The 24,297-nt window shown below is 41.9% G+C and overlaps 1 protein-coding gene and 1 long non-coding RNA gene across 2 annotated transcripts in view; one reads left to right on the top strand and one right to left on the bottom strand.

Annotated features, from left to right (window-relative positions):
* ADARB2 (adenosine deaminase RNA specific B2 (inactive)) overlaps positions 1–24,297 on the bottom strand; it is a 306,595-nt gene that overhangs the window by 39,342 nt on the left and 242,956 nt on the right. The window contains exons 4-6 of the mRNA XM_065669255.1: positions 22,543–22,657; positions 7,300–7,468; positions 324–475 (exon numbers count right to left, since the gene is read on the bottom strand). Of these exons, the coding sequence (XP_065525327.1) occupies positions 324–475; positions 7,300–7,468; positions 22,543–22,657 (436 nt within the window). The remainder of the gene's footprint in view (positions 1–323; positions 476–7,299; positions 7,469–22,542; positions 22,658–24,297) is intronic.
* LOC136009197 (uncharacterized) overlaps positions 1–24,297 on the top strand; it is a 35,706-nt gene that overhangs the window by 2,704 nt on the left and 8,705 nt on the right. The gene's annotated exons all lie outside the window — the stretch shown is intronic.

The raw sequence follows: 24,297 nt of genomic DNA, 5'->3' as shown, positions 1-24,297 counted from the left end.
AAGCTTTTATTTACTGCTGGGGTTGCATTTCCTAGCAGGAAAAGCAGGATATTTGGGCTATATTTCTTATCAGAGCCACTGAGCCTCAGGCACACGAAGCAGTCTCCTGCGGACTTGCCCAGCTCTGATTTTCCCAGCACACTTTCCACCAGCACATGAGACTGAGCACCAGTCACATAGACACACACACATCACACAGCCTGTAGTGTTTTCTACTTGTAAGTGAAACACTTTCTGCAAGCAAATAAAGAGACAAGGGCTGATCATAGAAAAAGAAAAACCCATGCAAAAGGGAGTAAGGAGAGGTAAGATTTTTTTCTTACAGTCAGTCGTGATTTCATAGGGGGAGTTGAGGCGCGCATCTCCACAGGGTGAAGTGCTCACATACAGATGGAACAGGATGTTCTCCCGCAGCCTGTAGCCTCCCTCTTTTAATCGTACGAAGATTGATCGCTCCCAGTCTTCTCGCCGTTTGCTATGATCACAAAAGAGGTTCCAGGTCATTTGTTACACACCGAATCAGAAACATTTCTGCTCTCTTTCTCTGTTTTTCTCCTCTGTTTCTATAAGCAGCTGGCATCATATATTACTCCTAGGGACAACAAGAGGAAACAACAAGCTTCTGCAAGTGAAGAAATAAGTGGACGGGGTAAAAACTGCCAAAGTGTTTTTGGCTTGCTTACCTACAATATATTCTAATGATAAAACGTGTGGATTTCTGAAGGGTAGCTCTCTTTCCTTACATGCACAGATGCATAAACACTTTGATTTTAAAGAGGTTTTGGCACGTGAAAAAAGGAAAAGTTCTCTTTGGCTCTCATATGAGTAAATCAGCTCTGCTCATCACAATGCCTAGGCATGTGTTTAAATCCCATTAACATCCCTGCAGCCAAGATGAGTGTTTCTGTGCTCCACTGGAAAGGGCCTCTAATGAAGAAGCTAGATTTTATCACCCCTATGATGCCTCCCAGCTCCCCAGGTGTTGCTTTTTTCCCTATTTAACCCAAGCTGACTATGAGTGCTCTATCTAAGCCAGCAATGTCCTCTTGGTCACTTGGATTTCTGGAAATTGGAACCCATCCTGAGAAAAGTGAGGACAAAACTTGTGCAGGCTTTTCTCAGCTCAGTTGAAAAAGATACTTATTAAGATGAAGCTTTTATCTTTGCAGTGGTTCAGTAGCTCGATGGGGACGCAACGCACACATTCCATTAGCAACAGCTGCCCGGGAGGCCAAACCCTCCCAGTCCTGCAGTTTGCAGCAATAGCTCGCATTAAGGCTATGCTTGCCGTGTGGTTCTTCAGATGATTTACACTTGGGAAGACATGGGTGATTTCTCTGACAGACAGCTGCCTCTAATACCTACATTTGGGTGATGGCTGTGATTATAATTTTGAAGGTGAAAATGTGATTAGTGGAATTATGATGAGACTCCTTTCCCTCTGATGCCTCAGTCCTTCCCTCAAAAACTCAAGGGTCTTTTTCTGGGAATATCTCTGAGCAGAATGACACCTGCAGGTAATGATTTTCCTAGGAGGGTCTTAAGAAGGCAGAATCCTACCCATTTAATTCACTATAGGACAGCCCATTAACCAAGGCAGTTTCTGCTGGTTTCTGTGCCTCCTGTTAGTGTAAACAGGGGTGCTTTCTACTCAGCCTCAGAGCAAGTCCCTGGCTTTAATCCAAGCTGCTTCTGCCTGTTTTCTCCTGAAGCAGCCTCTGTGCTATTGAAGCTGTTTGGCTGTCACTCTTCCGTGGTTTGGGTGTTTTGTCATTTTTTGATGCCAGGATGCGTTTGCTGTCAGGAGGAATTTACAGGCACATTAGCTCGGCTGTCAGGGACAGCGAGGCACACCGGCTGCCGAGCTGGGGCTGCCACATGCAGCTCCTTCATTTTCTGCTGGCTGCGGTGGAATTTCCCAACTGCGCTAATTATATTATCGCCCTGATCCAAGCCTCTGAAATAATAAAATACCTGTAAGTCCCGCTGCTTGGACTTCAGAGCAATTGCAGTTAGTGTTAAATAATTCACTGCAAATTCAGCTGGGAGAATACAGTGCAGCCCTGTTGCCTCCTATTCTTATGCTAAACCTCACCAGAGTGGGGGGCAGCTTGCAGTACTTAGAAACAGTTGCTATGTAGGGTTGGAGCAATCATTCTTTGGTCTGGATTTAAGGAGTTCACAGTAACCAGCACCCATCCTGTTTTTACTGGTTACTGTTTTTCACCGATTAACCTTGCTCTCTTACCCCGAGTACCAAGAACGGTCTGTGGCCAGAGTGGCTGACAGGTTTGGTGATTGACAGCTGCTCTAAAAATAGATGGCAGGGCTGGAGGGTAAGGCAGCTTGGCTCTTCCTCCAGGAGACTGAGATCCTCTGTATCGCATATGATCCCGACCTGCCTTTGGGAGGTTTCCTGGTGGCTGAACTCAAAACATGAGATTCATTCCTGTACAGTGGCTGAATAAATTTGATAACAAAACTCTGAGAGTGTTGTTATGAAAGAGTTTGAAATGCAATACCTTCTGCTGTGGCTTAGGAGAGGTTCTTGTGCATGGGATGCTTGGGGGATTTCAAAGCCCAGGGAGACCCAGAAACCTTGTAAAAATGGTTCAGGTGGAGCATGAGGTGTACTTCTGCAAAGCCACTACTCCCCCAGCACCAGCACACCTATGCCTTCCCTCAGGAACTGTCATTTTGAGCTGTGAGGAGGAGAATGAGTTTGCAGTAGCAGAACTTTGCAGTGCCATTTTGCACAGCCATACACTACATAAAGGAATGGGAAAGCCCACAGTGAGCCCACAAATGTCATTCGTTCAGGGGGTGGTGTTAAAGTGTCATTTTCACGCCCTGGCAGTAGCTAAAAGAGCAAAATTTGTCTCTAAACCTTTCCTGCTATGAATGTCAGTGGGAGAGTCAAGATTTGAGGCTGATTCAAAAGGAACATTTAAGAATGTGCTAAATTTTTATCTTGTGCTTAAATTCATTACTTAGCATAACACACACATAAGTTTTGAGCTGATTTCAAGAAGATACTTAAGTACATACTTATGGTTTAATATATACAGAAAGTTTTGCTGAAACCAGGCCTCGTTCTCAAAAAGAGAAGCAGGGAAGCTGGTTTTAGTAAACATACAGATGGGAAGTTTCTAGTATACTACATGCTACAGCATGGCATCTCAGAGAAACTAAGAGCAGGCTTAAATGGAGAGGAGCTGTGTCTGCTAAAAGGACAGAAGTGAGAAACAGTAGATGTATAACACACAGCTAGTTTTCCCGGAAAAAAAGCGTAACTGGATTGGAGGAAGACTATTCCTTGCTTTTTGTGCATAAAATAAACAGTGGTTTGCATCTGACTCACTGGAAGAACTTAGCTTCTGGTAAAATCATCCCTCCAGCACCTGCAGGGCCACTACAGCTGATTTATTTTAAGAATAGGCTATTAGTTTTAATTTTGTTTAAAATAGAAGAGTTGGATTTTCTTTTCTTCCCTATTGGCCAGCTGGTATAAATAATCTCACAGAAATCAATGTGAATTTTACTGCCGTCATTGCAAGAGAATCAGACTATGGTATTTGTGTGCTTTTTGATGGCAATTTTTAGAAAAGCTTCTCCAAAGGTCTTGTCTTTCTTCTGTACATCACAAAATTTACGTCTTACTTTTCATCTTTTTCGTGAAAGTCTTGAGAAGTGGAGGATTATGGTTGTCATAAAAATGAAATCTGAGAGGGCTAAGGGTTTTAATCAGACTGGTTAGAGGCTGTCAGGCTTTAGTTGTGCTTTTAGCTCTTATTTAACTCAAGCTTTAGACAATAAATTTTGAAAGAAAGTTTCCTTTTGAAGTATTTGTCACTCCTGCTTCTTAGAGAGGATAAAGTTCCCATTCTGGAGCTCTCTTTCCTAAGGAAAGTCAGGAAAGTTACACTGTCAACACTGAGCAATATGAAGAGAAGGGGAAAAAAAGTAATTTACATATTTCTGCAGCTCTGGTTTGTGGTTGGGATTATTCTACAGTTTAAATATCTGAAGCAGTCACCGTATGCTCTCTTTATGGAAAATTTGCTCCACGGCAATTCCTTTCACCCACAATAGATACCTGAATAGGACTGCTGTTGTCTCAGTCCTGAGGTGCCCATCTCTCTCCAGTGGTGATAAAAGGAGCCTTGGGGATCTAGTTCACACTCAGCTGACTAACTTCTGGACATCAGAAGTGTCAAAATGTAAATTAAACTCTGTGAATTTGTATCTCCTGGCCATTAATTCTCTGTCCTGGTCCTTGCTTTCTCCAGCCTTATTGACCCTACTCTTTCACACATTCATCCTATTTTGCTTTCACTGATGTCCATGGTAGTACTTGTAAATTCTGTAAAAATGGTCCCTGTTCAAGGAAAATATCATATAGAAAAATAATTCTTGCGCTGGAAGCTCCTGAAGTTTGAAATCCAGCTGCAGAGATCGCTTTGAGCAGGTAAGGTTGGTGAGAGGGAGATACATGGAAAATAGGGAATGTTCTCAACAGAACAAACTTGCCTGTTTCATAGGAAAGAATGAAAAATTTAAGCTCTTTGAGGCAAGAACTAAGCTTTCACTCTTTTTGGGGGTTAAAGAACTATCTTTCTGCTGTCAGTTCATATATGACTTTGTACAACAGGGTTCTTGGCCTGGGAGAGGACTTTAATTTGGGCCAGGTTAATGCAAATGCATAACAATGCAGAAGCCACATTTGTGTTTCTCCCAGGCCTGAGGAGCTGGTGTGCAGGGAGTCCCAGTGAAGCTGAGTAAACAAGACTGTTCTAAAAACCCCATTCCTTTTGCTATGTGGTAGCGCCATGTTATTCCTGTGCCAGTGGCAGTTGTTTCTGTTTTGTTAGAGAAAAGGGGGTAAATGTGACTTCAATGCAAAGAAAATAAATTTTTCATTTCATTTTTAAGAGCCCCATGTTCTTGCTATAAGACAAAGCCCTGATGATGGCATAAAACTGGGTTTAGCAATGAATATTAGAATTGAAGAATATATTATAACACATAGTTTTGCTTCCCCATGGACCTTAAAGAAGCAAAATCTTATCTGACAATAGCTCTCTCTTTCAAAGGTCCTTAGCCTGTTGAGGTTTTTATCGTGTGCTGGTCAGGGAAGCAGTGGTGCCTGCTCTTGGCTGAACAGAGAGAGATTTAAAGTTATTGTGAACATAGCTTGTGCTGCACTGAGGATTCTCTTAACAAAAGATTGTTAACATTGATCCAAATAAAATAATAATATGACTGAACATGTTAGGGAGATGGATCAATACAATAGTTTAAGACACAGTGGTAACACTTGTTTCCCAAGAGACTGTAGCACAAAGCAAGTACTAGGGCTGCTACACTGCTGAAAACATAATAATTTAATGTAAGCTTGAAAGCAATTCAGATTGAAATAAATAGAGAGAATATTGGTTTTGATTAAACCCTTCAAGGCTTTTGCCCCTCTTTGTTAGCCAAGCTCATGTACTCAATATACTCTCTTGTCTTCAACTCCAGCCTGAAGTGAAAATAATCGTTATTCCTATTATTGTTGCTTCGGTGCAACAGTATCATAGGTGCTCACAAGAACACACAATTCTGCTCAGAATCATTCTTGTGTCTGTGACCTGATGCAAAACCTTCTGAAGTCAAAGGGAGTTTTTGCACTGAGGTTAGATAAAATCATATGAAAACACAAGCAAGAATGAAGGGCAGAAGAATGACCTATAGACAAGGGGATTTTTTTTTGTTTTCTTTCCTTGCTTCCTTCATTCCTTGGTTCCTTCCGTACAATAAATGCCAGCTCAGCTTCACTTCTGCTCAGTTTTCATAGGAGCATAAGATAATCCAGGCTGGAAAGGACCTGAGGTCTCTAGCCCAACCTCCTGCTCAAAGCAGTTTGCCAGGTTGCTCAGGGCTTTATCCGCTCAGGTTTTGGAAGTGTCCAAGACAGGAGGGAGTCTGCAGAAGGCTGCTGGGTGACCTGACCCACTGCTTGCCTGTTCCTACGGGGACAGCTTGTCCTAATGTTCTTTTGTTTCAGTGCATGCCTGTTTGTCTTCTTCCCACTGCACACCTGGGTAAAGACGCCAGCTCCTTTGTATTGTTAAGATCTCAGGCCAAATCTCTAGCTCCTGAGCATCCAAGTGGCCTCTGCTGAACCTGCTTTAGATGGCTGATGTCTTTCCTGTACTGGGGGACCCAAACTGCACGTGGTATTGCAGATGCAATCTAATGCATTCCGAGTAGCGGGGATGATCCCATCCATTGACTGCCTTCATAGAGGCCAGGATCTTGTCAACCCTCTTTGCTGCCAGGCACACCACTATCTCATGTTCAGTTTGCGGTCTGCCTAGGAACCTTGTCCCTTTTCAGCAAAGGTGCCCTCCAGACAGAAAGGATCTATCTGTCCTGTGTTACTGTAGGTCATTCTTTTCTTCTCGGTGTGGGACTTTCCATTTGTCCTTGCTGAGTTTTCTGTCACAGTTCCTGCTGCCCCAGTCCTCCAGCCTGCCTGGGTGGCATTCCAGCCCTCAAGCATATTGCCTGGTCCTCCCCACCATTTGGTGTCCTCTGAAAAGCTTATAACCAAGCACTACATAGCCTCTTCCAGATTGTTGATAGACATGATTAGCAAGGTCCCTGGATAGACCCCTCTGGTACCACACTTACCCACTTACTACCAGCTTCCAGGCAGTGTATGACTCATTAACCATTTAAATGGTAACAATGTAGGTTTGGCTGAAGACAGGACCAATAATTCCTCTGTAATGATTCTACGTGCTATAACATTTTAAAACATCATAAAGAAGGAGTGAGTGATAGCATCTTACACTTTGGCACAAAGTTTACTGTACTGTTAACACTCCTTGGTTCTCTAGCGAGTCAATGAAGGTATTAATGATCAATAAATCACTTCCTTGAGATATTTCAGCAGCAGCAAGGAAGATGGGAAAATGGCTGCAGTGAGCAAAATGACCCCCTTTCAGTCTCTGGCCAAAAAATGATGCTAATAAGCCTGCACGTAAAGATTTGTACAAAATCATCAGGCTTCATAAACCCTAACTTTATGAGTCATATCTAATAGCTACTGAAAGAAAATCAGCTGAAGTAAAGGAGCTCATGACCCAGCACTCTAGACTATCTAACTCTCATTTTTTCTGTGTACTGGTCTTTTGTCAGCTAAAGACTTGGAAAAAGCAACATAAAGAAACAAATAGTTCAAAAGTCTGGAGGATGGATCTGCTCCGCTGAAAGCTGTATAACATTCCCCAGGCATCAAAAGAATTCAGTTACCTTAGGTGTAGCTCCAGCTGTGAGTAGAGGAAGTGAACAAATGCCCTTCTTGCCAAAATTTCTGCATGGCAGTCATTGACCGCAAGCCCTTGGTCATTAATGTATTCTCCATTTATACATTTGGTACCCGATGACAGCACAATAACCTGAGCTTGCCTGATGTCCAAACCTGTAGGAAGAAAAACAAAAGGGTTGTGATATTGCCAGGGGTATGATATCATGATTGTTAAAGTTCTCACAGGCCACGCTTTGTTATGGCTGCCCAGGCAGCTCTAATGGGATGCTTGTTAGGGTGATGATATGGCCTCTGGAATATGCAGGAATCTCATCTCTCTGTTATTAGAATAATAAGGGCTCTATTTTAGTCTTGCTGTTAATTCCAAGATAAAAGCTTGCTATGAAGTTTACTGGTTAAATCAATAACTACATCATAGGAGAGCATATGCTGTAGGGAGGAAATAAAGATCTCCTGCAGTGCTGATAAATGGCCAGGTTTTTATGAGCTGTTGAAGACATTTTCTGGTGGGAACACACACTCCCTGTAATGCTAGGTTTCATTGCCGTTGCACTATAAGTGTTAAATCAAATGCAAGTAACACTTCTGGAGCTGCTCTTTAAAAGTCTCAGGCAAAAAACAAATCTGACTTTCAATCCAGTTTCCTTTTTGTTTCTCCAAGAGCAGCTACATCAGTGCCTTTTCCACTGTGGCCTCAGGAACGTAGCATTCACCACTGACACCAGTTTTGTTCCTCCATTGTTTCTCCAGATAATGGCGATGGCAAGTGAAAAACATGCCTTTCTTGGTCCAGATAGCGCTTTCTAGGATTCTGCAGGGGTTAGCATGGTTGTGCCCATGCAGTATCACTGCCTAACCTCTGGCTGCTGCTCCAGGGAAATAGGGGTGTTCATGAGGTTCTGCATCCTGCCCATGCATCTTACATGGAAACCTACAAAGTGACTCACTGGAAACAGATGCCCATGTTCAAGCAATTGAATCAAGCCCTCAATGTCTGACCAGTCAGTGACAAAGACAGGCCTGAGGCTGTAAGTACACCATGGGCCACGGTGATGCAGTTTCTATGATGTTACTTTGGCTGTTGAAAAGCTTTAGGAATTTTTTTATAGAGGCAGTAATATTATATATATATATTTTTTTTTTCTTAAGATGAAGGCTACTGATTGTAAGAAAAAAATATTGCAGAGACTTTCTGGTTTGGAAGCTCCATGGTTGGGGCCATGTTCCTGCACAAGATCTACTGGTGTGATATAAGAAAATGACTGAATGGAGAAGGAAACTATATTTTAAACATAAATGGCTGGTGCTGCAGTGATGCCCCAGTTAGTAAATAGGACCAATAATACTTAATAATGTTTGCAAAGCACCGGGACTAGTAGTAGATGACATGGTATAGCACTGTTGCCATGCTTAATGTATATAATAGCAAATGATACCAAAATTGTCTCATGCCTAGACAAATATGACAGCTATGTCAGTAGTCCAAAAGGTGTAGTAGTACTGTGGCATTGCAGCATTGTGACATTTGTAGGAGAGGTATAAATGTTGTGAAAAAAATCCATTAATCGTACCTGAATGACTAGCTGTGACAGCCTCATACAGAAGGTGTTACAGGTACTAGTGACAAAGCACACGTCACTCTATGCCTGTGCCAGAAGCTTAATCTCTATTTTTTACTATAAATGTGGCACTAAAAAAGTGTTTGGGAGTATTGATTAAACAAAAGAATCTAGAAAAAACAAGAAGTGAAGATGAGAGCACATGGGAGAATCATAGAGTCATAGAATAGTGAGGGTTGGAAAGGACCTTAAGACATCTAGCTCCAACCTCCCGGCCATGGGCAGGGACACCTCACACTAGACCATGTCACCCAAGGCTCTGTCCAACCTGGTCTTGAACACCGCCAGGGATGGAGCATTCACAACCCATTCCAGTGCCTCACCACCCTCACAGTAAAGAACTTCTTCCTTGTATTCAATCTAAACTTCCCCTGTTTAAGTTTTAACCCATTACCCCTTGTCCTGTCACTACAGTCCCTAATGAATAGTCCAACCCCAGCATCCCTATAGGCCCCCTTCAGATACTGGAAGGCTGCTATGAGGTCTCCACGCAGCCTTCTCTTCTCCAGGCTGAACAGCCCCAACTTCCTCAGCCTGTCTTCATACGGGAGGTGCTCCAGTCCCCTGATCATCCTCGTGGCCCTCCTCTGGACTTGTTCCAGCAGTTCCGTATTCTTTTTATGTTGAGGACACCAGAACTGCACACAATACTCCAGGTGAGGTCTCACAAGAGCAGAGTAGAGGGCCAGGATCACCTCCTTTGACCTGCTGGTCACGCTCCTTTTGATGCAGCCCAGGATATGGTTGGCTTTCTGGGCTGCGAGCGCACACTGAAGCCGGCTCATGTTCATTTTCTCATTACCAGCACCCCCAAGTCCTTCTCTGCAGGGCTGCTCTGAATCTCTTCTCTGCCCAACCTGTAGCTGTGCCTGGGATTGCTCCGACCCAGGTGTAGGACCTTACACTTGGCATGGTTAAACTTCCTAAAGTTGGCATCAGCCCACCTTACAAGCGTGTCAAGGTCCCTCTGGATGGCATCCCTTCCCTCCAGCATATCAACCAAACCGCACAGCTTGGTGTCATCAGCAAACCTCCTGAAGGTGAACTCAATCCCACTGTCCATGTCACCGAGAAAGATGTTGAACAGGACTGGCCCCAACACCAATCCCTGAGGAGCACCACTCGTTACTGTTTTCCAAATGCAGTGGATAAATGCACAAAGCACTTGTGTTTATTCCAGTTTTATTACTAGCTAACAAGAAAATGCTGAGCTGGACAAATCGCTCCTTCCCCCCAAAGAAAGGTGTTTATTCTCTGTACACCGCTTTGGTGTCACTTTACTCTGGGGTCACTGCTTTAATGAGAAAAATAATACATATCTTAGGTCAGACATGTGTCCATCAATTAACAGTGTTTTTCATATGGGCTAACACCAAATGTTTTATGAGGCACTGCCTGCAGCAGAGGTGCTTGAGTCCCACTCAAAAAGTAGTGTATATTTTCCTGAACAAAGTATTTTCCTTGCTTGGAAGGTCCATGATAAAGATCAGCTATTTTTTGGTTCTATTTTGTTTATTTACTACTTTAAACAGAATCTTATTTTCCTCAGTTCAGGAGAGGTACACCAGGAGGCAAGTCCCTTGTTTGGAAATCCATGAGCCTCTTTGCTGCACCTGAGGACCTTTGCCAGTATTCCCTCTCAGGGCAGTGAGACCAACAGCTTCCTTCTTACATTAGCGTACACCTAGAGTGCCTCTCCATCTCCTCATTCACTTCACAGTCAAAGCACCAGGCTCTGCAAATACAGAGCAAACCATCTGGGGAAGCCATCCAGCTCTCCTGCTCTCCAGGAGCTATACCTCCCTAGCCCCTCCCCATCAGCCCAGTGCATGGTGTGATGCCTTTTATTATTTCAAACATTTTGACTGTAAATAAGCTTAACTTTTTCTCTCCTCTAAAGAGTGTAAGATGATGAATGCACTCAGGATACTCAGTGAGGACTGGGTTTGTTCACGAATGAAACACAAAGGCACCCAACACCTATTGATGCAGCAATAATATGAATCCCTCTGACATTGCTACCATGATGCCCATACACACAAGAAAGCAAGCATTCTTGGGGTGCTCATTTTTGGGTGAATTAATCCCATATATTGGCTTTCAGTGATATGGGGCCCCAGTAGTTAGACACATGTGGACACAGCCTGGGGTATCTGCAAGCCCTGGCAAGGTGCGCGTGCTTGCAGAACGTCACTTAGATGCTGCCTGGGGCTGGAGGCAATGGTTTCCAAGAATTTGCAGAACCAGTCTGAGTGTTAACATTGAAAATCTCCATGTTTTCCATTTGCAATGACAGGAGATAATCTGTGTTCCTCCTCACTCAGAAATACCCAAGAGTTATGTCTCACTACTACTGCACTCAGAAACACAGGTGTACATGACTTATGCATTAGCTCTGAAATATTTACACCTCACTGGGGAGCCAAATGGGGAAAGTGATCTGTGACCAATGTAGCACCATTCAAGGCCGTATCCGAGGGCACCTAGCATGATGGGAAATACTTCCAACAATCTGACAGTTGCCCAAAGTGTTCGGGAGCACATATGCTAGCAGAGTGCCCTCTTGCATGACTTGTTTTGTACATACACAGAGTTGGAGCTTTATCCCCTGTGAAATGCTTGATATTATCTCCAGAGAACAGGAGGCATTTGTCTCTGAGAATAAGACACGTGGTGCCTAGTTGATGAAAGCAAATTTTAACACTGGCTGATCACATCGGCATTTTAGGCAGCATTTTAAACTTTTGAGCCTAGAGACTTGCTTCGCTGATTTGGAATTAATAGGCATTTCTGTACATTTGTCTATTTTGCATAAACACCAGTCATTACTAACTCTTGTAATGAATTTTTACTTTCTATTTTATTTTGCCTGCCGAATACTTCAAATTTCTCAAGTAAGTTCTATTTGAGAATGTCAAGCTACCTCCTAAACATTGATTAATTCAACCTTAGACATGGGGCAGATCTAGACAGAGCACATTGTTAAGCTGTGCCTAGGAAAGCTATAGTGCTGGCTGTAGCAAAATCCTAAACTAGCACTAACGTGGCACACCTGCCATGTACCACATTCCCTGCTTGTGGGTGTACAGCAGGCATCTATAGATCTAGGATCTACGATCTTAGACAAGGATTGCCCTTAGCAAGACCCATGTTATTACTGAGAGGAGCCTATCTCAGAAGAAAGACCCAGGGATCTAATTGTGTTCAGGTCATTTGACAAACAAGAAGAAATGGGCTACATTATTATGACCTCAACTCCTGACCCACTGATTGTTAGAGTTCATGAGGCATTTCTTTCCCTCACTGCCTTCTGTGAAGTAATGTTTGAGGAGACATTAGGTTAAAAGTAACTAGTGAATGATTTATAACAGGCACCTGCATTAGGTTTCTATTATTTGCCTAAAGACTCCTAATAGTTTTCAATTTGAAAAGGAAATGAAGCAGAGGAAAGGAAATTGGGGAGCTGTGTCAGCATACTGGCTGGGTCCTGGCTAGAGCCGTGTTGATGAGGACAACCAGGAGAGCGGGAAGGGAATTTACCATGTTTTATTTTCACAAATCCTGTCAATTAACTAGTTGCATTATAGAACAAAAATACACCCATACATAACGCACCATCTTTGATCACAGAGCCAGTCTAATGACCCGGTACTCTGCTGAAAGCCTGAGCCATGCTCTGGGGTCCTGTAGGCAGGGTCTCCTCACACAGGGGGAACCTCGACCCTGCTAATGTTCATTTTTTGAGTGTCAGTGGTAGCCCAGACGTCATAGCTGAGCTGTTGAAAAGAAAATGGGTTTTATTATAAGCCATTTTCAGTTTGCTGACTCCAGCAGTGGGATTCATTTCAGCTATTCTGGGTAACTAGAGATGTCTGTAGCTGAACTAATTGCTGTAGACTCTCTTTTTAGGCAAAAGGAGAGGAACTTTCCTGGGAGGTGATTCATCTGGCCTATTTTAGATATTTACTTTTGGCTAAACTACATTACACCTCAGTATTGTCAGCTTCTCATAATGAGTTCTGAAGACTGCCAGCAGACGTATGACTTTCTACACTGTGGACAGATGCTTGTAGTCAGGTTTCTGTTATTACAAATAACAAAATGCCATGTGCAAATCAAAACTTCCCAGATCGCAAATCTAGTGTTAATTTTTTTAAACTTCTTGAGGTAACTTTTTAATTATTTTCCCCACAACAATTAAGGATAATTGCTTGTATCAGTGTTAATATATTCCTGGATGGTCATATTGCCTTGAGCTGGGCTATTACACACATAAAGCAAACAATGCCTTCTTCCCTACATGACCTCCTAAACCACCAGTCCCGCAGCCACAGAGCTTGCAACAGGAAGGATTCAGAAAGATGCTGACAGAAGAGACAGTAAGCAAGAAAAAAATATGAAAGTTTGCTCAGCAGATAAGTTGGATATGGAGAACTGGCTGACATCTGACGGACTACAGTTATGAGCTGTGCTTTTAAGTCAGTCATGGCCATAAACGCAAACTCTACACACATCTGCTTCGAGACACAGCTCTGCTAATAAAACCAGGGAATTTGGGCCAGACTAATCAATGTTTCTGCTGACTTTAATAGAGTTACTCTCACTTCTAGTGTGCTATGGTCATTAAGACCTTCTATTATACAGCCTTTGGAGCCCTGCATATTTATGTGTTGGAAAAGGAAAATCAAAAATCACTAGGTAATTGCAAGAGGTGTTGACTGTTACGTGCGATCAGAAAACTGAATCACACTGGCTGTATATCAGAGAACTTCTGTGAAATTCAGTGAGCTTAATTCACATTGAACAGGCTGGAGTTTGCAACTGCTAATGCCAGCATACAACTGGGATCACACCTTGGCTTCTCAGCAGCTGGCGCAACACATAGAGAAACACCAATCAGTATGCAAACGTCTATTTCGCTGCATGTTTTAGACCCTGCCAGTGGCAGTGAAATCTATCTTCCTTTTCCAACATGACACCGTGAAGACAACTCACTGTTGGAATATATTCATTTTAAATGAGAAAAAATAATCGGAAAAATCAGGTTTGATTAATTAAAAAAAAATTCCCGCCTCTTTTATTGAGTTGGAGACAACTGCCACCGAATCCTATGCAGTAAAAAGGAAAGTCAGAAATAATGATAGTGTAACATCAGCCCTTGTGAATAATTCATGGGGTACAATTTCATGTTATTTTAAATGGTGCTGCTTCTCTCTCTGATAAGCAATAATTTTATGCTCTTTCTTTACCTTTTTTAACAAATCAGTCGAAAGGATTGTCTATTGTTATCCGCAAAAAAGTGTATTTGGGATAATTTTCAAGGCAGCTTAATAGAGCTCTGATCACAGTGCAGGTTTTTTTCTTTTTAACACCCTCTACTTGTAGCTGAATAAGTTCAGGTTTCCATTTCAGGTTTGTTTAGGGAAGGAGAATTTCTTGATGCTACATAGCACTGGCAAGTCCTGCATTATTTTCTGTTATCTTCTTCCCTGGCAGCTATACCACATCCTTAGCACATCTTTAATTTTGAAATAAGAGACATTCCAGACATGAAAGGGCAGTGATGCTGGAAAAGCTGCTGGCAGGACCATGCTGTGGTCACAGTCCTGCACCCTACTGACCCAGGGCAGGTCCCCAAGTTTGTGGGGGACTATACTGCTAGGCTGATTGCTGCACTTGCCACCTCAAGAGTGGGAAATGTCCCAGGCAAAATACTGCTGCAAAAGAAGCAAAGAGCTCTTGTCCCCATCTGGGACAACTGGGTGTCCCGGAATGCAGCCCCGAGGTGGATGGGGGCTGCTAATGTGAAGAAGTGCTGACTGAAAAACAGGGAAGGAAGAAGCATGTTAAGGGCTCATGAAATGTAATGGCAGAAGTCTGAACAAAAGGCAAATACATAGCTAGCAAATATTAGGAATAAAGCTAGCAGTGAGGTTAAAGACGTTTGGGTGTATAAATGGAACACAGACTTTGCAATGCTGGAGTTAGGAAGGGATTTCTTTTCCTGACATCAAACTGTGGGTTATGTGAAAGCGAATATATTGTATTTCTGCGGAAAGAGAGGATATAGAGGGAGCCTCTGAGAGCCTCCTATTTTCTTCATTTATTATTGTGTTAGGTAATCCTGCCTCTGACTGCCCTGCCTAAGGAAGGCTATTCTCTGCAATGCTCTTAATCTTTGTCGGTGAACGAGCAGGAACAGAGGTGCAGTGCTCTCTACCCTGATCTCTGATCTCTCTGTGCTGGAAGCAAGAACCAGGGTATTGTCTGAGAGCAGCTGTGGCTCTCCTTTCACAGCCAGGCACAGTAAACTTCCACCAGTACCATGGGGTGTTTCTTTGTGAACAAATTTCAAATGCAGTTCCTCTGGAAGAAAAATTCCTTTCTGACACAAGCCAGTTTTGAACTGCTTGATCACATCATCAGATGCTTGAAAAAGGACTCTCCCACTAAACCATTCTGCAAGATGTCCCTACACAGGTTTTTCCAGTAAGTCTTATTCGCAAGGAGGATTTCCCAGCCCAGAAAAGAATGGAGAAGAAGTTGCCGAAGTGGAGGTGAATCAGAAGACGGGCAAAACTGCTGAGGGCTTCAAAGGAGGGTGACCCAGCAGGAAAGAGTTCAGAAATTAAATATATAAACCCTTGATAAGCAACACCTATGATCATGGTGTAAGTGCTTCCAAGTATGTAAAGGGTGCAACCCCCAGAAGAGAGGTGGGTACTAAATTAAGAGCAGTACAACTGAGGACCTGGGTTTACATGACAGAAAATAAAAGTCAGGCTGAATAACTGGTGAGAATTATTAACAGTGAGATCCATTAGACTAGAATGGTCTCCCACGGTAGTGTTGAAAGCCCCATTGCTAATTGATTCATTTAAATCTAGATCAGAAAAAGCACTTGGGAACACACCACAGGGAACAATCTTGTTCTTGCAGGGAAATGGACTGGATGACTTAGTGGTCTTTCCCAGTTCTAATTTCTACGGTACATTTGTCTTGTCCCCTTAGCAGATGGAAAAAAATGAAATCCCATCAGTTTTGCTTCTGAGGTGTCTGGAAGGAGACAGTACTGTGCTTGCAAGCACTAGTGCCCTTTGCCTTCCTTTCCTTTCCTCAATGTGGGTTTTCTGAAGGGGAAGGATGGGCAGTCACCCCATGCAATCCCCACACCAAATCCATGAGGATTTTTTTTTTTAAACCTAAATTGATATTTCAGAATCAATGTTTTCTGAGGGTTCTTTCCTTTCATGTGAGTTTGAACACTGATTTTCTCATCAGGAACAGAGCTGTGTAGGGACTTAGAGATAATTCTTAATTTCAAAGCAGGACTAAACAGCACTTTTCCTGCCAGGTCCTGAATGCAGATATCTGTGTTTCTCTAATAAATACTGTGCCACTGATATCTGAGCATTAATTACATTGACAGTCTTATATGCTAGTGGATCCTTAATTGCAGTAAGGAAGGATGAAATCCTGAATGTGGATTTTGGCAGATAAGTACAGGAGGAACGTATTCTTAATTTGCTTTTTATCTTAAGTGTACTTGCATTTAAAAATAACTTCTTATGTGTTTTACTAGGTCAGTAAAGTAAAAGAAATGGTTTGATGCCCATGGCAGAGGTGTTGAAACTTGATGATCTTAAGGTCCTTTCCAACCCTAACTATTCTATGTCACCAAGCCTTTATTCACTCAGGAAACTTCTGGGTTTAGAATGAGATAGACTTTTTGTATTGAGATTGGGATGATTTCCAGTTTGGCTAATCACAAAGCAGAATGCAAGTGTGAACTTGCTCCTTGCTTCACACAGAAGTGCCTATTTTTCATTTCCATGTTTTATGTTAATTATTATACCAATCCTTGTTGCCAATGCAATTATATGTGACACAGAGCCAAGGCCTTGCCTGCATCCAGGTTTTGAGAGATGTCAGTTACTATTTCAATCAGAAATGTTCTTTAAACAAGAACAAAAAGCTAAGTCCAGAGACAGTAAATGGTCTGTGATAAAGGGCTCATTGCCTGAGAAGAGCCAGCTACTCTGAGATGGAAATCAAAACAACCAGTGGGCACAGCAAGCAAGGGGATAGAACTTCCTGGAGCTGCCCAGAAAGCACCCGCAAGATGTGCTGGAGACACCTACAGATTGCGCAGCATGTGGAAAACAGGGCTCATTTCCCTTCCCACATTGTCTTATTCTCCCATGGGAGTGCCTATAACTTCTGATATGAGAGGGGTGTTCTCCACTCTTCTTGCTGAACCTGTGCTACCAAACAGCTAAGAGGACAGATTCAGGCTAGGCAGTAACAGCAAAGAGGGGCTGTGTGCTGTGCTGGAATTTGGAAAACTAATCTTGTTGGGCAGTAGAAATCCTAGTCTTTCCATTATAGGGCCACATGACAAAATCCAGGAACAGAGCTGCAGCTGTGGAAAAGGGATGCTCTCACGGAATTCAAAATATTTAGACAGAATCTGAAGATTATTGGTTTAAGGTTTATAACCAGGGGAAAACAAGACGTCTGAGAAAGAGTGACATACGTGGTTTCTAACTACGTATCTATTTACCTATTTCAAAACATTTTCAGAAACCCTGTCATCCGATGGTGTTGTTTCCGCCTGCACACGTGTAAGAAGTTGATATTGTTTCCAGGAACGTCAAATCACTTTGTGCCATGTCCTTAAGAGCATCAGGCAACAGAAGGTGAAGAGACCTGATGAAATTTTCAAAAGCATGTCAGCAGTTTGGGCACCCAAGTTTGATTTTGGGAATTTAAGTCTCGTTGAAACACTGAGTCTCACTGGGACCAGGCTTTTAGCATCTACCTAGCTATGCAAATGGGACCCAAGAGCCAAAATTACTCCTGTGCTCTCTTCTTGAAAGGATTTGTCCTAGGAACTAATCTGGAAATTATTCATAGCTCCACTCCTTCAACTGGTTTGGCTACTTGAATACAACCTGGGATGGAGCAGATTGATCTCTACATAGGGCTTGAATTTTCTACTGTATTTTACTACTTTACAACTTTCTTATTTAAACTAGGGATCAGAAATCAATTGGCCATCAATATTCCTGATTGCATGTCAGGTTTTATGAGTCTTAATATGACTGTAAAGATCCATAGAGATGTGTTGTCAGCTTTACTTTTTTCTGTTATTCCACTTAGCAATGATTAAGATCTGTTCCATGAGATACAGATGATAATTTTCCATCTTTTATCACAGCATGAAATTGCTATTCAGGGCTCTTTTGTCCAGTTCATCTTTATTTCATACAAGATAACTGAGAAGACCTCCTAGTTTGCTTTTAACATCAAAATGATTGTCAGCCTAAAAAAAGAAAGGTAGGAGATAAAATTGAAATGAGAAATCAACTCATAACCTTTTTCTATGAATGCCAAGCTCCTGTGAAAACGACTGAACTTTCTTAATGCTTCATTTTTAACAGAAAGCATGACAAAAAGTTCCTATCAGTATTTAAACTGCTAAGATTTGTCAAACACAAATGGGAAAATAGTGTTTAAATAGCAGTCTCATTTTGTCCGTAATGATTATGGGAGGAATTTTTTGCAAAGAGGACCTCAGCAATAAAAGATCATCTCTGCACAGAGTGACAGGAATTCTTTACTGGGTCCAGTGATTTCGTGTAGAGCACGAATGTATGCCCATATCAGTTCAGAGCTGGCAAAGGCAAACTCTGTCTGTGATGTAAATAAACAGTGCAAATGCCACCAGCCTTTGGATAGCAGCTCTTGGTGTGCAGCTCAGACCTCTACCTCCCACCCCACACTGCTCTGCCATGAGGCTTCTTATCTCCCAGCTCTAGGGGACAAGCAGCACTGTGTCCATGCTTTATCCTCGATGACTTGTCCACTAAAGCCATGTGCCCTGCCTGGTGACCCATGGAAGGCAAGAATACTCGTGGGTTGAGATAATTAAAGTTCACGGTTGCTTGGCAAGACAAATGCTGTAAACCTAAGTGTGTCGCCCTTCTCCTTCTTTCTTGTAATTTTCACTGCTGACCAGAATGTCATAACATGGAATATCCTCTTCAGCAGCTGGGGAAAGCTGCCCTGGCTATGACACCTCCCAGCCTCTTGCGCACCCTCTGTTGGGCATAGGGATGCGAGAGAAGGAGAAAGTCTTGACACTTTGCAAGCATTGTCCAGCAATAGCCAAAATATTGGTGTTACCGGTTGTGTTTTGGCCACAAATGTAAAACACTCTGAGGAAGGTTAACTCCATGCATCACACCCTTCTGAGGTGGATAGTTTGACACAATGTTAAGTGAACTGATGTTCTTAATTTGCTGTATGTGAACCCATCATTTATCCACTGAAGTTAGGAGAACTACTGTGGATAATAAGTATAAAACTTAGGTCCTCATAGTAATACTATGCTACAGTAACAAGTATACTTATTCTACGTGAAGATATTCTGTGAGAATATGGCTTGCTGTATGTGAAAGATGTGAATGCAATCTCTTACTCAAACAATTTTTCCTAGAGTCAATCAAACAATTTTTGTTACAACAATCTTCTATGGATGTGTTTCAACAAAATTAGAATGTGTTAGAGGACTGGCAGATTTCAAATATATTATAACCAGAGAACTGCTAAATAATTTACTTCAACTATTCCATTTAGTTCAAGATCTGTTATGTTAAGTTTCTCAATTATTATATTCAATTACTATATTACATCAGATATCATCACATCAGCTGGTATCTAGTATAATTTGTTTTAGGGCAGATTATTTCAAGGTTATCTTGATGTCTATTAATTGAATGTTTTTAAAACTTACTTTCACAAAAATGCAGAGATTTTAACTTATCGCAATTCAGAACAAAGCGTATCTAAATACATTGGATTGGCTGTATTACTGCAGAACATTCGCAGTCAGTCAATAACATAATTTTCTACATTTTTTTCTTTCTCAGACTTCGGAATTTGCCCTGGGTGCTGCAGCATAGTCAATTACACTGCCCAAATGTAACTCTCCTTGGTTTCCTTGGGAAATTGAAATGGCTGAAAAATAATGTCAGAGTTCAGGAAAAGAAAACCAATCTAGCACACTCCTGGTTCGTCTGGGGAGATTTTGTATTATCTTAACAGCAGTTATCGCAGAATCACATTGTGCTTTTTACCAGCTTTGTCTGAAAACTGTACAAGCACAGATAAATCTGTTTCTAGTCAGGATGACATTGAATTGAAATGAAGGTAAAAACAAATTAATTTTTGTCTGTTCTGGGCGTGTATGGTACCAAACGCAACAGTTACCAGATATTCTTTTATTGCTGACATTGGTAAATTGTTTGCAGAGATCTAAGGGATTTTCTGACAAATTCTATGTTAAAAATAGAGGAAACTGCTACTTATTTGAGTGCTTGATGTGGAAAACCTCTTTGTGTCATCTTTGAACAGTGTGCCAAGATCCTTGCTACCCCTGGGAATGATGGTGGGAAAGAGACCACAAATCTACAACTTTAGTACAGAAAATAACGACATAAATGGTAAATGGTTAGTCTTGCAATGTCTGCCAGATATTCTTGTGATGGAAAGAACTCAATCTTCTTGGAGCATATACCAATATAAGGCTGTTTCTAGTTTTGCATCTTCTGTGAATCATTTCATATCTGTGAGTTTCTTTCCTAGGCTCCACAAAACCAGTAAGATATTGACACACTGGATAACTGACACATTGAAGGAATTCATAAAAGGGAACTCAGAATTAAAAAAGAAATCTTGAGGGAAATGTTTTGTGAGCATAAGTAAGTAAAATTACACTTTGTCTTAATGCTGACTAAGATGAAATGTGAAATACAAATGTATAAAACACCACTAAAGGCATCTGATTCATAAAAAAACATGGCAGGAGGACACTTTCACCCCTTCCCCAAAGAAGAGGCACAGTCAGTCCCAACTGCCCAGCAAAGGCGAGCAGGGCTCTGGACACGACTGTTTACACCCCTAGCACTGAACGCACCCAGTAGCCACAATTTTGGAAGTCACCTTTGGGTGACACCTTTTTAAGGCACGTCTAGACCTGGGCTAAAGAATGCAGGAGCAGTACCCTGGCAAGGTAGAATGGGATGAAATTCTTACAGGCAAAATACAGTGTCAGAAAACTGAATGGGACACTGAGCTGAGTACAACCTCTTCCCAAAAAGTGGTTAAAGCAACAGTTCTTGCTTTGTGTAACTTAGCTTCTTATAAAAGGTGTGTTTAAACATTCTTCCTTGTGGTTCTGCTTGGAGAGAGTTCCTCTAAATAAATGACAGCACTTTGTTTATATCTGATGAGTGCCACAGTCAAGAAATCTGACTATGACAAGCCAGTTGCTATGCTGGGTCTAGTTTGCATCTTTCACATCCCAAAGTCAATCACACTCTCCCTTTTATTTTTCTTGGTACTGAACATGTATCCTGTGCTCTATAGGATTTATAAACCATATTTTGTGTTTGTACAACACTGTGTCTGTGCAGCACTTAAAAAATGGAAGACTCACCCACTATTACAGATCCCAAAGTAATATAAAAAATAACTAACCAAAGCAGATTAAGCAAAATCATAACAAATTTAGCTGAGGAGCAGTTCAGTTTCAACCAGAGGTCTAAAAGACTTTAGGTGAACTTCTCAACATTTAATTTCAGGAGAGGACTGCATACTCTTTTCATATCAGAAAGGTGGAGAGTAAGTTACTCTGCTGAGAACTCTCAGCTGTATTTAGGTTCTGCAGTTGGAAGAGATTCATCAGATAATCCTGTGTCCATGCTGCTGCCTTGCAGTATTCATGACTGTCCCTGTTGAATCTAGCTAACGTAACTGTTGAAAGGAAGAAGTAAGACAAGGCTGGGTGAATTATACATGCCTTTCCCCTCTGAGCTTATTGTCTTTCTAAACTCAATCCATTGCACCATCCGTCTGAGTGAGAATGAAGTTTATAGCAGCACCTCCACTGCTGACACGCTCATAAATACTGAGGTGCCCCAACTGAGGTATGATCACATAGAAAGAAAGATTGTCTATGCAACAGGGTTCATCGAAGGGTTAAAGATTTCTGTATAGTATGTGTCCGTCAGTTATATCTTAACAGGAGAGAATATAAAATATGGCCCTGCTGATAAGCATTTCTCATGCTTTGAGCTGAGCAGAATTAAAACCATGCATGCTCTGGGCTCGTTTCTTTTGATTGGAAAGGAAATGGGCTGAGATTTGCTTTTGTTGTCAGTCTAAAACAAGGTTTATGGTTGTCTTGAACAACAAGAATTTGGTGTTTCCGTATCTAAAAGAGCAATTAATAGATAATACAACTTTTAATTGATAACTAAAACCTCACCATTTGTTAGGAAATGAAAAATTAGACAAGTTTGCATTTTGTCCTGTCAGCGAAGCAATGTAGGGACATATTTATGAACAAATCTTTACCTCTGTTGCCTATGCCTTATGTGTGAACTTAGTTGAGGTGTAAATAATTCATGCTTCTTTTCTCTGCATTACTATATATTTTTTGGTGTGGGAGTAAAGGTAACCGTCAGTACTGTGGACCAGGTAAATAATGTATTACTTAGTCATGAAAAATGCCAGAGGACAATAAATGAGAGGGTCTCTTACCTTTGGTCATCACAATGCCTGCAAGAGCTTTGTGGCGTGCATGCATGGAAGTGAAATTGTCTGTCAGCTCCTGGAACTTCTGTGCAACCATTTGGTATACGGAGTCCGCAAAATCCTGAAAGACACAGTCAGAAAGAACTTTTTCACTTCTTTGGTTGAGGAGCCTGGTGGCTTCTGCAGATTAGTCACCTGCTGTCAACTGCCGAGAGGCACCTTTTAGAATTAGGCAGCACCTACCCGAGCATAGATAAAAGGAGTATCTCTCTGTCGACTACCCACATCACCCTCAGAAATGGCCAAATTAACTCAACTAAAGCTAGAGAGCCATAGAGACTAGGATTAGTGGTGAAATGAGAAGATTTCATGGCTGATTTTTTTCAGCTTCCTAGGTATTGGTCCAGGATCAGTTCACAAGAAATTTGTTGGTCCGTACAGCATTGTATTGGAGTGAGCTGAAGAGGTAGATGTGTGTGTCACACCAAACCACTTATTTCTCTGAGCCCACTAAAAATTTCCATGAGCCCACTGAAGTCTGAGAGCTGAGCTGGGGCCTGATTTATAGGTAGGGACCACCTGTTTCTGCATTCAAGGTAAGTTTTTAATGACTTTCAGCTACTGAGATGAAAGAGTCGGCTCAGGAATCTTGGCTATATTTAATGTCACCTCAACAGCCATTGAGAGGAAGGCAAGGGGAATCTCTGCTTGCACATATTACCAAAGATGCTGCTTGCACAAGTTCACTGGTGTGCAGTAGTGTTGAGGGACTGGTCTGCCAGGTCTCCTCCTGAGCACAGCAGATTTATTGAAAGTTCAAATTTCCCCATGGACTGGGTTCTAGATACTGTGTGGTCTGAATCCCCAGGTACAAGTGGGTCCAGTCACCCAGGAGAGCCTTGGGAAGCAAGTTACTGAAGCCAAACAGGGCAAAAGGTCTAAAAGTGAATTTTGCAGACTGTGTATGGATGAATATGAACCAAAACCAGCTCTAATGCTCCTAAGAACACCACTACTTGGACTGCTTCCCTGCTGCAATGTTTAGTATCTTTTCATTTACTTAATCACTGCAGTTTGCTTGGAACACAGCCTTTCAAGCATACATTGGAGATAAGTCAGAGGAATGCTCTTTGTTAGCACGAGTTGTTCTTACAGTGCTTTGCAAGTCTGAACATAATAAAGTAAGACCCAAAGGATTTTATTATTTTTTTTTCCCAAGCTGTACGATTTCTTGTGGGAAACTAATCTGTACCTACAAATCTTTCCAGGAGCAGTTCCTAGGGGCTGGAGCTTACTTTGGGGTGCTGACAGGAGACCTCCTGGCACCCTGTAATTTGATTTGCCCCAAGCAATTCTGCCTTTGTTAGGAAAAGTAGTGTGACCAAGCAACAACTCCACTTTTTTGTCTGATGCTGGGCGAAGCAACCTGGGGGGAGGTCCTGGTAAAAGAGGTCTCCTTGAATTCACCTGGTTTCTTTAAGTGGGTTCATGGCTGAGCCTGAATATTTAGCCACCCTCACCCTGAAAGATCCACAGACATGCAGAAGTGAAAATGTATTTAAGAAGATCATATCCATACTTCTTCTCCCAGAACTGTTAATGGCGATGAAAACATGTTGGTGAAAACACAGTATTTTAAATTGGGAGAATACACAGTTATTTTTCAGAGGAAAGCAGATTCTAATTCACAAATATTATCAGTAATACTGCTGCCACTGAGAGCCTCTGCAGGCTGTACACCATATGTTTCTACAGTTTGTT

Source organism: Lathamus discolor, chromosome 2 (genome assembly GCF_037157495.1).
Source record: "Lathamus discolor isolate bLatDis1 chromosome 2, bLatDis1.hap1, whole genome shotgun sequence".
In the NCBI taxonomy this organism is placed as follows: domain Eukaryota; kingdom Metazoa; phylum Chordata; class Aves; order Psittaciformes; family Psittacidae; genus Lathamus; species Lathamus discolor.
The sequence above is the reverse complement of the archived record's forward strand: the minus strand, read 5'-3'. Positions and strand labels throughout refer to the sequence as shown.